The sequence below is a fragment of the Delphinus delphis genome, chromosome 1 (genome assembly GCF_949987515.2).
Source record: "Delphinus delphis chromosome 1, mDelDel1.2, whole genome shotgun sequence".
NCBI classification, from domain to species: Eukaryota; Metazoa; Chordata; class Mammalia; order Artiodactyla; family Delphinidae; genus Delphinus; species Delphinus delphis.
In genome coordinates, this window is record NC_082683.1 from 35862610 (window position 1) to 35875585 (window position 12976).

A 12976-nucleotide genomic window follows, 5' to 3' on the forward strand; every position below is an offset into this window, starting at 1 on the left:
AGCACACTGAGAACATTCACCACGTACAGGAAAGTGAATGAAGAGTAGTGCTGATTCTATTGAAATGCATACATGCATTCTTTATATGTTTCAGAAAAAATAAATGAAAACCTTAAAAGTTTACAACTAATATTAAGCATCTACTATGTGCTAGGTACTGAGCACCGAGCAAAGTTTTGCAGGGAGAATCTTTCAGCTCAACTCATTTTCTCAAAGGCTGATAGGTTTGGTATCATGGAAGCAATTTATCTGTGGACTCTCTGATGCTGCTTTAAGTGATCTGATCGTGAAAAGTTCCTGTCGCATTTAGTACACTGGTAGGGCCTCTCCCTGGTGTGCTTCCTCACGTGTCTGTTGAGCTCATCTGAACGGGAGAATGCCCATGTGCATCCCTTCGCGTTGCATTTGTAGGGCTTCTCTCCTGAACCCCAAAAAGAAAGCAAGACTTGTCATGCTTCAGGATAGCATGGGACACAGAAGTTGGAAATGAATGGAGAAGAAAAAGGGGTTGGGCATGTTGCAGTGGGACAGGGAGAGACAGACAGGAGACTGGAGGGGTTGCATGGGAAAGGAAGAGAAGGAGGGCAGGATGGGCTAGAAGGCTGAGAGGAAAACTGTGAAGGAGGGAGAGGAAAAGAAAAAGAAAACCAGGAGGGGAAGACGAAGGTCAGTGGTGGGTAAAGAAAGCTGAGGAAGAGGGGTTATCTGTTGGACCTATAGGAGTCCATGAAGAGAAGTCACAGGAGAGGTAAAGTCAAGACCATTCTAGGAGGTCAAACAAATCCCTCCACTTCTTCCATCATCCCAGACATTCAATACCACAAAAGGCTGCAGCCAGGTTGCCTCTGGCCCAGAACTAGTGTCTGTTCTTAGGACTGCTTTATATACCCTTTCAGATTTGCCAGCATTTTCTAGGATCTTCTGGGTCCTAGACTTAGAGGGAGGTGGCAACAATCTCAAATGACCCCAAAGTCTTATAAAGGCAGAGATCTTTAGTCATTTTCCTGACACCCTTATATTTCAGTCTTCACTCACCAGTGTGTAGGCGCTCATGGATTCGCAGGTGGGAAGATTTTGAATACGATTTCCCACAGCCCTGGTATGTACAGATGTAGGGTTTCAAAATGTCAGAATTCTTCTGCAACGAACATCTCTGAATCTTGAGATTCCACTTCTGCTTTTCTAGGGGTTGTCGTTGGATCAAATAGGAACTAGAAATGTACAGAAATCTAGGATATGGCAATGATGATGAGGAATGTGGCACCATATGGACTTCATGGGGAGTGTTCTCATCATTGAGTATCTTCATCGGACGCCTATAGAGGGTTTGGTCCCCACTGAAGCTCATCTGGCCTCCATTGTGGGTCTGGTATACATGGATGGTTTTCATCTGACTTCCAGAGACAGCCTGGTCCCAAGGGAAGGTCATCTGGGCTCCACTGAGAATCTGGCATTCACTGGGGTTCTTCATCTGACCCTCATAGAGGGTCTGGTCCCCACCAAAGGTCATCTGGCCTCCACTGAGGCTCTGGTCATCATCGAGGATCTTCATCTGGCTACCCTTATTGGGGATTGTCATCTTGTTTGCATTAACGGGTGTCACTTTACAATCAGTGATGAACGCCTTTGTGGTGTCAGTGACATCCATCAACTGGGATGCTGCTGCAGGGTTTCTCTCATCAAAGGAGGTCACCTTGGGGTCAAAAAGAAAGGCACTTTAGGTTCCCAGGGGGCAAATCAAGGGATTTAACATGGGTTGTTGTTAGATATGGACAAGAACTGTCCCAGGGATGTTAGAACATGCATAAATCATCCTTGTGGGCATCAAAGGATTCATCACCTGGTTCTGCATTGACTCCTTTTGGCTGTCCTCATCACGGGCAGTCAGAGGTACATAGAGCTCTGACTCTGGTGCAGCGGGGGTTCTTGCCTCATGTATCTCATTGATGTCCTGGAGAAACTCATCAATGTCCTCAAGTGTCAGAAAGAAAGAAGTCATGGAAGCCTCTTTGCTGTTGCCTGATAACCGAACTAGATCTTCAGCTGTGGGATTCTGCAAAAAAAGTTAGAAGTCAGATGTCTTACCCAGCTCAAATCCTAACTCCACACGCCCTTCCTCTCCATCCCTGCTGACCCAGTCCTCGTCTAGTCCACCATCATTGCTTGCATAAAAGCCTGCAATTTCCTCTTAATTGACCTCTGTGAATCTGGAGTTGACTTCATCCGGTGTGCCCTCCATAAACAGTAATATTTCTAAAATGAAAAGTCTTCCTATGCTACTCCTACCTATCAGTGGAGGTGGGATTCTAGATGAATGGAAACACCCCACTATCCCCTGCAGCGAGCTTGCCCCATAGACTTTTAAAAAATTGATGAACACTTGATGTACACTATTATATGTTATAGATGTACTATATAGTGATTCACAATAGTTAAATGTTATACTCAATTTTTAGTTATTATAAAATATTGGCTATATTCCTTGTTTTGTACAATATATCCTTGTAGCTTGTTGTATACATAAGAGTTTGTACCTCTTAATCCCTTGTCTCTATATTGCCCCGCCCCAACAGAGACTTTTCCACAGATGACCCATCTTCCAGAAATCCTACCAGAGATTTGTTTAATTTAATGAACTTCCAAACATATTATCGCATTTTATTCCACCCATGACCCCAGAAACAGGAGCCATGATAAAACCGTATTAAAGAAGAATTCACAGACGTCCAAAGAGGTGAAATGACATGGCCCAAGTAGAAGATTCTTAACTTGAATTGGACCTGTCTTGCTCTTGGTGCTCACAGACCTGATCTTCTGTGGATGTTTCCCCAAGAGACCTCCTGGAGTTCCCCCTGGCATTCCAGCTTCCTGAGAACCATCCTGGAAAGCATCATCCTCCAGGAACCATTCCAAGAAGAAGCTTCATTACAGGCAGAGGCTAATGTGCACATGGCCAAAGTCTATACTTCTATTCTCATTGGCCATCCTTATGCTTCTAGGTTTCCTATACATCTGGTAGAAAGCTTCCAGTTAACTCCTCAAAGCCATCATGTCTGTAGCCTCACATCTTTTTCACCCTATGTGCCTCCTTGCAGCTCTTATCCTACTCTAGCCAGACCAGTCTGCTCACTTTTGCCATATCCCTGTCCTGTCCCTTGCTCATAGCCTGTCTTATTAAATATGACATCCATTCTGCCACCAAAGACTGGTCTCTCCCACCCTGTCCTGACTCTCAGAGTAGAGAGACAGCTAGGATTGTTCACCCAGGCTATGTTCGAAACATATGACTGTACAGCCATTGACTATGGTAGACTGAAGGCACTCCGAAGTTATCTTCTGCTACAAAAAAAATCCATAGAAGTGATAGATGCCCTTAAATTTAATTGTTATCTACATTCATGCTTGGAAGTAAGTGGAATTTTCTAAGCCACAGTGTAGCAGAAGCCACCGTCACTTGGAGATGTGGAAAAGTGTACCTCCATGAGGCCAATGTCACTGTGGAGACAATCCTCCAAGAAGGGCCATCAAAACCTAGGGATTCTCTGAGATGAAACCTCACTGGAAGTCAACCTCTAATAACATCGTACTAGGGCACTTTTACTATCATTCCCACTCTTGAAACAGTGTCATGCCTGTCTTCTCCCCTTCCCCTACCACTGGACTGAAAACTCCTCAAGACTAGAGAACTCTACTTCCACCTTATCAGGGTCTGACAGATCCAGCTGGGCAGACGTCAGAGAAAAGGGACCCAAAGAAAGACTTCTGATTTCTACTCCTCCAGCTCTAGGTCTGCATCCAGCCTCTAAAATCTCAGGATGTGTTTGGGATGTCAGTGACATCTGTCAACTGGGATGTTACTTGGGTTTACTCTCATCAAAAGAGGTCACCTTGGGGTCAAAAAATGTCTCACTTAAGGTTTCCAGGGGGCAAATCAAGTGCTTTACCATGGGGTGATCTTAGTTCTGGATGAGAACTGTCCCAGGGATGTTAGAACATGCAGAAATCATCACTGTGAGCCTCAAAATTTCATCACCTGATTCTGGATTGACTCCTTTTGGCTGTCCTCTTCATGGGCAGTCAGAGGCACATAGAGCTCTGGCTCTGGTGCAGCTGGGCATCTTGCCTCATGTGTCTCATTGATGTCCTGGAGAAATGCCTCAATTTCTTCAATTGTCTGAAGGTAAGAGTCCCTCGACACCCCTTTGCTGTTGCCTGATAACTGAACTAGATCTTCAGTTGTGGGATTCTGCAAAAAAAGAAGTTCATGTGTCATAACCAACTCAAATCCCAATTTCACACACCCTTCCTCTCCATCCCAGCTGACCCAATCCTAGTCTAGCCCATCATCATTTCTTGCCCAAAGTTTGCAATTGCCTCTTAAGTGGCCTCTGTGAATCTGGAGTTGACTCCATGTAGGGTAACCTCCAAAGACCGTCAGAGTAATATTTCTAAAATGAAAAGTCTTGGGCTTCCCTGGAGGCGCAGTGGTTGAGAGTCCGCCTGCCAATGCAGGGGACACGGGTTCGTGCCCCGGTCCGGGAAGATCCCACATGCCGCGGAGCGGCTGGGCCCGTGAGCCACGGCCGATAAGCCTGCGCGTCCGGAGCCTGTGCTCCGCAATGGGAGAGGCCACAACAGTGAGAGGCCCGCGTACCGCAAAAAAAAAAAAAAGAAAAAGGAAAAGAAAAGTCTTCTTATGCAACTCCTATCTATCAGTGAAGGTGGGAATCTCGATGAATGAATGAAAGCCCCACCATCTCCTGTAGAGATCTTGCCCCACAGACCTTTTTTAAATTGATGTATACTTAATGTATAGTATTATATGTTACAGGTATACAATATAGTGAATCATAATAAAGGTTATACTCAAATTCTAGTTATTATAAATAATTTTTATATTCCTTGTTTTATACAATATATACTTGTAGCTTGTTGTATACATAAGAGTTTGTACCTCTTAATCCCCTATCTCTGTATTGCCCGCCCCTGCCCAGAGACTTTTCCAAAGATGTCCCATCTCCCAGACATCCTACTGGAGATTTGGTTAAATTAATGAACTTCCAAACATCTTATCTCATTTTATTCCCATCATGCCTCAGAAACAGGAGCCATGCTTAATCCCTATTAAAGAAGAGTAAATAGGGGTCCAAAAAGGTGAAGTGACATGGCCTAAGTAGAAGACTCTTAACTTGAATTGGACCTATCTCACTCTGGGTGGTCACAGACCTGAACCACTGTGGACATTTCCCCCAGAAATGTACGGGGTTGTCCTTGGCATTCCAGCTTCCTGAGAACCATCCTGGAAAGCATCAGCTTCCAGGAACCATTCCAAGAAGGAGCCTCATTACAAGCAGTGGCCTAACGTGCACATGGCCAAAGTCTATACTTCTATTCTCATTGGCCATCCTTACGCTTCTAGGTTTCCTATACATCTGGTAGAAAGCTTACAATGAACTCCCCAAAGCCATCATGTCAGTAGCCTCACATCTTTTCACCCTGTGTGCCTCCTTGCAGGTCTTGTCCTGCTTTAGCCAGACCAGTCTGCTCAGTTTTGCCATATCCCTGTCCTGTCCTTTGCTCAGCCACGTGTCTTAGTGACTATAGCCTGTCTTATCAAATATGACATCCATTCCTATCCCTGCCACCAAAGACTGGTCTCTCTGTCCTGTCCTGAATCTCAGAGTAGAGAGACAGCTAGGATAATTCCCCCAGGTTATATTAAAAATTTATGACTGTACAGCCATTGACTATGGTAGACTGAGGGCACTCCAAAGTCATCTTCTCCTACAAAAAAATCCATAGAAGTGATAGATGCCCTTAAATTTAATTATTATATATATTCACACTTGGAAATAACTGGAATTTTCCAAGCCACAATGTAGCAGAAGCCACAGTCACTTGGAGGTGTGGAAATGGGTACCCTCATGAGGCCAATGTCACTGTGGAGACACTCCAACAAAAAGGACCATCAAAACCTAGGGATTCTTGGGACTTCCCTGATGGGGCAGTGGTTAAGACTCCTCACTCCCAATGCAGGGGGCCCGGGTTTGATCCCTGGTCAGGGAGTTAGATCCCACATGCATACAGCAACTAAGAGTTCACATGCCACAGCTAAGGAGCCTGTGAGCCACAACTAAGGAGGCTGCCGGCCGCAACTAAGACCCAGCACAAGCAAATAAATAAATATTAAAAAATAAAAAAGCGCCACTTCAAAAAAAAAAAAAACCTAGGGATTCTCTGAGATGAAGCCTCATTGGAAGTCAACCTCTAATAACATCATATTAGGGCACTTCCTTTCCTCTCATTTACACTCTTGAAATACTGTTATGCCTGTCTACTCCCCTTCCCTCACTACTGGACTGAAAGCTCCTCAAGACTAGAGAACTCTACTTCATCCTTAGCAGGGTGTGACAGATCCAGTTGGGAAGACCTCATAGAAAAAGGACCCAGTAAAGGACTTCTGATTTCCACTCCCCCAGTTCTAGGTCTGCAACCAGCCTTTAAAATCTCAGGATGTGTTTGGGGTGTCAGTAACATCTGTCATCTGGGATGTTACTGTGGGTTTGCTCTCATCAAAAGAGGTCACCTTGGGGTCAAAAAGGGTCTTGCTTAGGTTTCCAAGGGCAAATCAAGGGCTCTAACATGGAGTGATCTTAGTTCGGGATAAGAACTGTCTAGGGATGTTAGAACGTGTAGAAATCATCATTGTGGGCTTCAAAGGATACATCACCTGGTTCTGGATTGACTCCTTTTGGCTGTTCTCATCATGGTCAGTCAGAGGTACATAGAGCTCTGGCTCTGGTGCAGCTGGAGTTCCTGCCTTATATTTCTCATTGAGGTATTGATAAAATGCCTCAATTTCTTCAATTGCTTGAAGGTAAGAGTCCCCTGAAGCCTCTTTGCCACTGCCTGATAAATGAACTTGGTCTTCATTTGTGAGATCCTGCAAAAAAAAGTTAGAATTTCATGTGCCTTACCTAGCTCAAATCCCAGTTCCACACACCGTGCTTCTCCATACCTATTGACCAAATCCTAGTCTAGCCCACCATCATTGCTTGCCTAAAAGCCTGCAACTGCCTCTTAATTGGCCTCTGTGAATCTGGGGTTGACTCCATCTTGTGTATCCTCCAAAGACAGTCAGGGTAATATTTCTAAAATATGAGCTTTCCCTATGGTACTCTCATCTGTCAGTGGACGTGGTATCTCAATAAATGCATGAATACCATACCATCCCCTGCAGAGATCTTGCCCCACAGACTTTTAAAAATTGTAATATAGTTGATGTTTAAGGTTTCGGGACACATGTAGGATGAAAGTGAAAAGATGACAAAATACATTCCGTGCAAATGGAAACCAAAAGAGAGCAGGGTAGCTATACTATATCAGAAAAGTTGATTAATCAAAAGCTGTTACATGAGAAAAAGAATATCATTATATAAGAAAAGGGAACAATTAATCAAGAGGATATAACAATTGTAAATTAATGGACTCAACATAAGAACACATAAATATGTTAAACAAATACTAACTGTTCTGAAGCCAGAAATAGACAGCAGCACAACAGTAGCTGGGGACTTCATTCCCCACTTTCAACAATAGATAGATCTTCCAGACAGAAGATCAATATAGAAATATTGGACTTGAACTGCACATTAGATCAAATGAACCTAACAGACATATATACTACATTCCATCCAACAGCACAAGAATACACATTCTTCTCAGGTACACATAGAACATTCTCTAGGATAAATCATGATCATATGTTACATCACAAAAAGTTTTAAAAATTTAATAAGATTAAGGTCATATCCAGTATCTTTTCTTACCAAAATGGTGTGAAAGTAGAAATCAAAAAAGAGAAATGTTGGAAAAGTCACAAATATGTGGAAATTAAACAGCACACTGCTGAGCAATCAATGGGCCAAAGAAGAAATCAAAAGAAAAGAAAATATTTTGAGACAAATGAAAATGGAAACACAACATACCAAAACATATGAGAGACAGCAATAGTAGTTCTAGAAAAGAAGTTTATAACAATTATGTGCCCACATTAAGAAACCAGAAAAATCTCAAATAAGCAATCAAAGTTCACATCTCAAGGAACTAGAAAAGAACAAATTACAACCAATGCTAGTGGAAGAAAAGAAGAAATAACAGAGACCATAGCAGAAATAAATGAAATAGAGACTAGAAAAATAATAGAAAAGGTCAATGACACTAAGACATGAATTTTGAAAAGACAAGCAAAATTGACAAAGCTTTAGCTAGACTATAGATGAAAGAAAGAGAACAGTCTAACAAATAAAATCAAATATGAAAGAGGAAGGAGTATAACAGAGACTGCAGAAATATAAAGATCATAAGTGATTACTATTAACAATTATATGCCAAAAAATTGGATAGCCTAAAAGTAATGGGTTAATTCCTAGAAACATACAACCTACCAAGACTGAACCATAAGGAAATGGAAATCTGAATAGACGTATATCAGTCATCAAAAATCTTTCCAACAAGATTCCAACAGTGAAAGTGATTTCACTGATCAAGTCTACCAAACCTTTAGAGAATTAATGTCCATCTTTCTCACATTCTTCCCAATAATTGAAGAGGAAGGATTAGTTCCAAATTCATTATGAGGCCAGTGTTATCCTGCCACCAAAGCTTATAAGGACACTACAAGAAAATAAAATTATAGGCCAGGGACTTCCCTGATGGTGCAGTGGTTAAGAATCCGCCTGTCAATGCAGGGGACACTAGTTCGAGCCCTGGTCTGGGAAGATCCCACTTGCCGTGGAGCAACTAAGCCTGTGTGCCACAACTACCGAGCCTGTACTCTAGAGCCCGCGAGCCACAACTACTGAAGCCTGCACACCTAGAGCCCATGCTCTGCAACAAGAGAATCCACCGCAATGAGAAGCCTGTGCACCACAACGAGAAGTAGCCCCCACTCACCGCAACTAGAGATAGCCCACGCACAGCAATGAAGACCCAACAAAAAAGAAATATAAATAAATAAACAAATAAATAAATAATAAAATAAAATTATAGGTCAGTATTCCTGATGAACATAGATGTAAAAATCTTCAACAATACTCTAGCAAACCAAATTCAGAGCACATTAAATGGATTATACACCATCCTTAAATGGGGTTTATCCCTGGGTTACAGGAATGTTCAATACACACAAATCAATAAATGTGTCTAATGAATTAAAAAATGAAGGATGAAACAAATATGGTTATTTTAGTAGCTGCAGACAAAACACTTGACAAAATTCAACACCTTTTCATGACAAAATCTACAAATTAGTTGTTGAAAAGCTGAAGATTTTTCTCTAAGTTCCAGAACAAGACAAAGGTGCCAGCTGTCACTTCTATTCAACATAGTACTGGAATTCCTAGCCTGAGCAATTAATTAAGAAAAGGAAATAAAAGCCATCCTAATCAGAAAGGGAGAAGCAAAAATATCTGTTTGCAGATGTCATGATGTTATATACAGAAAACTCTAAAGGCTCCACAAAAACATGCCTAGAATAAGTGAATTTAGCAAATTTGCAGGATACAAGAATCAGTAGTGTTTCTATACACAAACAACTCTCAGTAAGAGAAATTAAAAAAACAATCCCACTTGCAATAGCATCAAAACAATAAGGTACTTAGGAATAAATTTAACCATAGAGGTGAAACACCTGAACAGTGAAAATTATATTGATGAGATTGAAGAAGACACAAATAGATGGAAAGATATCCCCTATTCTTAGATTGAAAGAATTAATATTGTTAAAATGAGCAATTACCCAAATTGATCTAAAGATTCAAAGGAATTCTTAACAAAATTCCAATGGCATTTTTTACAAAAATAGAAAAAACAATTCTAAAGTTCAACTCAATCCACCGAAGACCCAAATTACAAAAGCAATCTGAGAAAGAAAAGAGGCATAACACTTCCTGATTTCAAACTGTATTATAAAGCTATAGTAATCAAAATAGTATGGTACTGGCTGAAAAAGAGACACATAGACTAATGGAACAGAATAGAGAGCCGGAAATAAATCTATGCATCTTTGACCAGGGTGCCAAGAACACACAATGTAGAAAAGATAGTCGCTGCAATAAGGGGTGTTGGCAAAACTAGATACACACAGGTTTAAGAATGAAAGTGGATCCCCATCTTATAGAACTCACAAAAATTAACTTGAAATATACTAAAGAATTAAATATAAAACTTGAAACCATGAAGATTCTAGAAGAAAACATAGGGGAAAAATTTCCTTGACACTGGTCTTGGCATTGATTATTTTGTATTTGACACCAAAAGCATGTGCAACAAAAGCCAAAATAAACAAGTGGGACTCCATCAAACTGAAAGCTTCTGCACAGCAAAGGAAACAAGCAACAAAGTCAAAAAGCAACCTGTGGATGGGAGAAAAATCTCTGCAAACCATCTATCTGATAAGGGGTTCATATCTAAATATATATGGAACTCATACCACTCCATAGCAAAAACCAATCTGACTTAGAAATGGGCGAAGGACCTTCACAGACATTTTTGCGAAGACATACAGATGGCCAATAGGTACACAAAAAGGTGCTGATCATCACTAATCATCAGGGAAATGCAAACAGAAACCACAGTAAAATAGCACCTCATAACTGTTAGAATAGCTACTATCAAAAAGACGAGATATAAAATTGGGGGAGGATTTGGAGAAAAGGGAACCCTCATGCACTGCTGTTCGAATGTAAATTGGTACAGCTGTTATGGAAAACAGTATGGAAGTTCCTGAAAAATTAAATACTAGAACTACCATATGATCCAGCTATTCCACTTCTGGGTGTTCAAAGGAAATGAAATCTGTATCTCGAAAAGAGATCCACACTCAGAGGTTCAATGCAGCCCTAGTCGCCATAGTCAAGATATGGAAACACCCCAAGTGTCTGTCCATAGGATGAATGATAAAGAAAATGTGCTATTCAGGTATCCAGAGCTTTTTGGAAAGTTTGCATTATGCCACTTTGCTTTTATGGAAGACCTACATTAATACCTGTTTTCAATAACCAAAAACAAACAAACAAAAAACCCAGAAGAGGGGCTTCCCTGGTGGCACAGTGGTTGAGAGTCCGCCTGCCGATGCAGGGGACACGGGTTCGTGCCCCGGTCCGGGAGGGTCCCGCATGCCGCGGAGCGGCTGGGCCCGTGGGCCATGGCCACTAAGCCTGCGCGTCCGGAGCCTGTGCTCCGCAGCAGGAGAGGCCACAGCAGTGAGAGGCTGCATACCGCAAAAAAAAAAAAAAAAAAAAAAAAAAAAAAACCAGAAGAGGATTTTCACTTTTAGAAAAACAGGTGAAAGTGAAAATAGTGCTAATCATTTTTTTTTTTTTTTGGCCACGTCGTGCAGCATGTAGAATCTTAGTTAACCGACCAGGGATCAAACCCGCACTCTCTGCACTGGAAACGAAGACTCTTAACCACTGGACCACCAGGGAAGTCCCTCAACATTTGTTTTGCAGTGAACTTGAACAGAGGCAACGCACACCCAGAACAGGGAGAGTGGCAGCTCCTCCCTGGGGGACTACACTCAGCACCTCCTCAGCAAGCCGCCATACCCTTGAACTCTGTCTGTGAGCACCTGGGCTTTATCTCCATTTGTTTTGCCCATCCTTTAGCAAGAAGCGTCCTGAGATAATTGCCTCATTGCTTTATGCCATTTCAGCTTACAAAAAGTTTCATAGGAACGCTCTACTTTCTGAGAACAGAGAACATTATTCGGCCATCAGAAAGAAGGAAATCCTGACATTTGTGACTACATGGATGAACCTAGAGGGCATGGCATTATTCTATGTGAAATAAGTCAGAAAAAAACATAAACTTTATCTTATTATTTTTATGTAGAATGAGGAAAAACAGTTGAACTCATAGAATCAGAGAGAAGGGTGGAAGTTGCTAGGGGATGGGGGGTGGGGAAGTGGGAGCTCTTGGTCAAAGAGTACACAATTCATAAGAGGAATAAGTTCTGAGGATCTAATGTACAGCATGATGATGATAGTTAATAATGCTGTACTGGATACTAGAAATTTGCTAAGAGAGTAGATCTTAAGCATCGTCACCCAAAACAGAAAGGTAACCACATCAGGTGATGATTGTGTTAACCACTTTGAGTGTGGTAATCATTTCACAACATATACATACATCAAATCAGCATGTTGTACACTTTACATTTATGCGAGTTTGCCAATTATACCTCAATAAAGCTGGGTAAATAAAAATAAAATGTTTTCAAGGAAGGGGGAAATCGGTGCCCCCTGCCACGGGCTATATAACTTGTTCTCTTGATTGTCTAATTTCTACCAGAATCCACCCAGGCCCCTCCACACATGGCCACCCATTTTGCACATCCTTCCATCCTTTCCACACAGGTTGCAGCTGCCCAGTACCAGGTAGTGATCTGGGGACTGGGGGGGTGTACAATCTAGGCAGCAGCCTTGCCCTCAAGGGGCCTTCGGGGACAGCAGCCAACTGGACAGGTCCCAACACTGTCTCTTCTTCAGGAACTCGACTGTCTGCACGAGGGCACCCCCTGGACAGTGCAGACACACAGGGGTGCTCAGTAAAGAAGGCCTCAAATAAATTAATGTTTTGAATGTTTGGGTTCCTCTTCCATGAGAGTGTACCCCCTGCTAGGACTCACGACCTTCCACCTCAGTACCCAGACATTGGCCGCAGACTCACCGTCAGTGGATCCATTGTGTGGCCAGGGACCTCAGCGTCGTGAGCCAAGAGTTGCCAAGACTGGGCTGCAGGCTGAAGTAGCTGACCTCTTATATAGTCTCGGGGGCCGGATGTACTGGGGTCCCAGACCAGCATTCTTTGGTTGGCCACGCCCTCTGGGCGGATCCCAGCGCACCCAAATCAGACACTTGGGAATTCTAAACCTTTCAGGTTACCTACCTGATTGGGTTACCCACAAGGCACC

General features: G+C 42.3%; 1 protein-coding gene across 1 annotated transcript; it reads right to left on the reverse strand.

Moving 5' to 3' along the window:
- Positions 1-245: 245 nt before the first annotated feature.
- Positions 246-12747, reverse strand: LOC132438181 (uncharacterized). Its single transcript, XM_060032562.1, is given in 5 exon segments — positions 246-421; positions 1036-1693; positions 1841-2053; positions 6518-6943; positions 12733-12747. Coding segments are annotated over 5 exon segments (1488 nt in total).
- Positions 12748-12976: the final 229 nt, after the last annotated feature.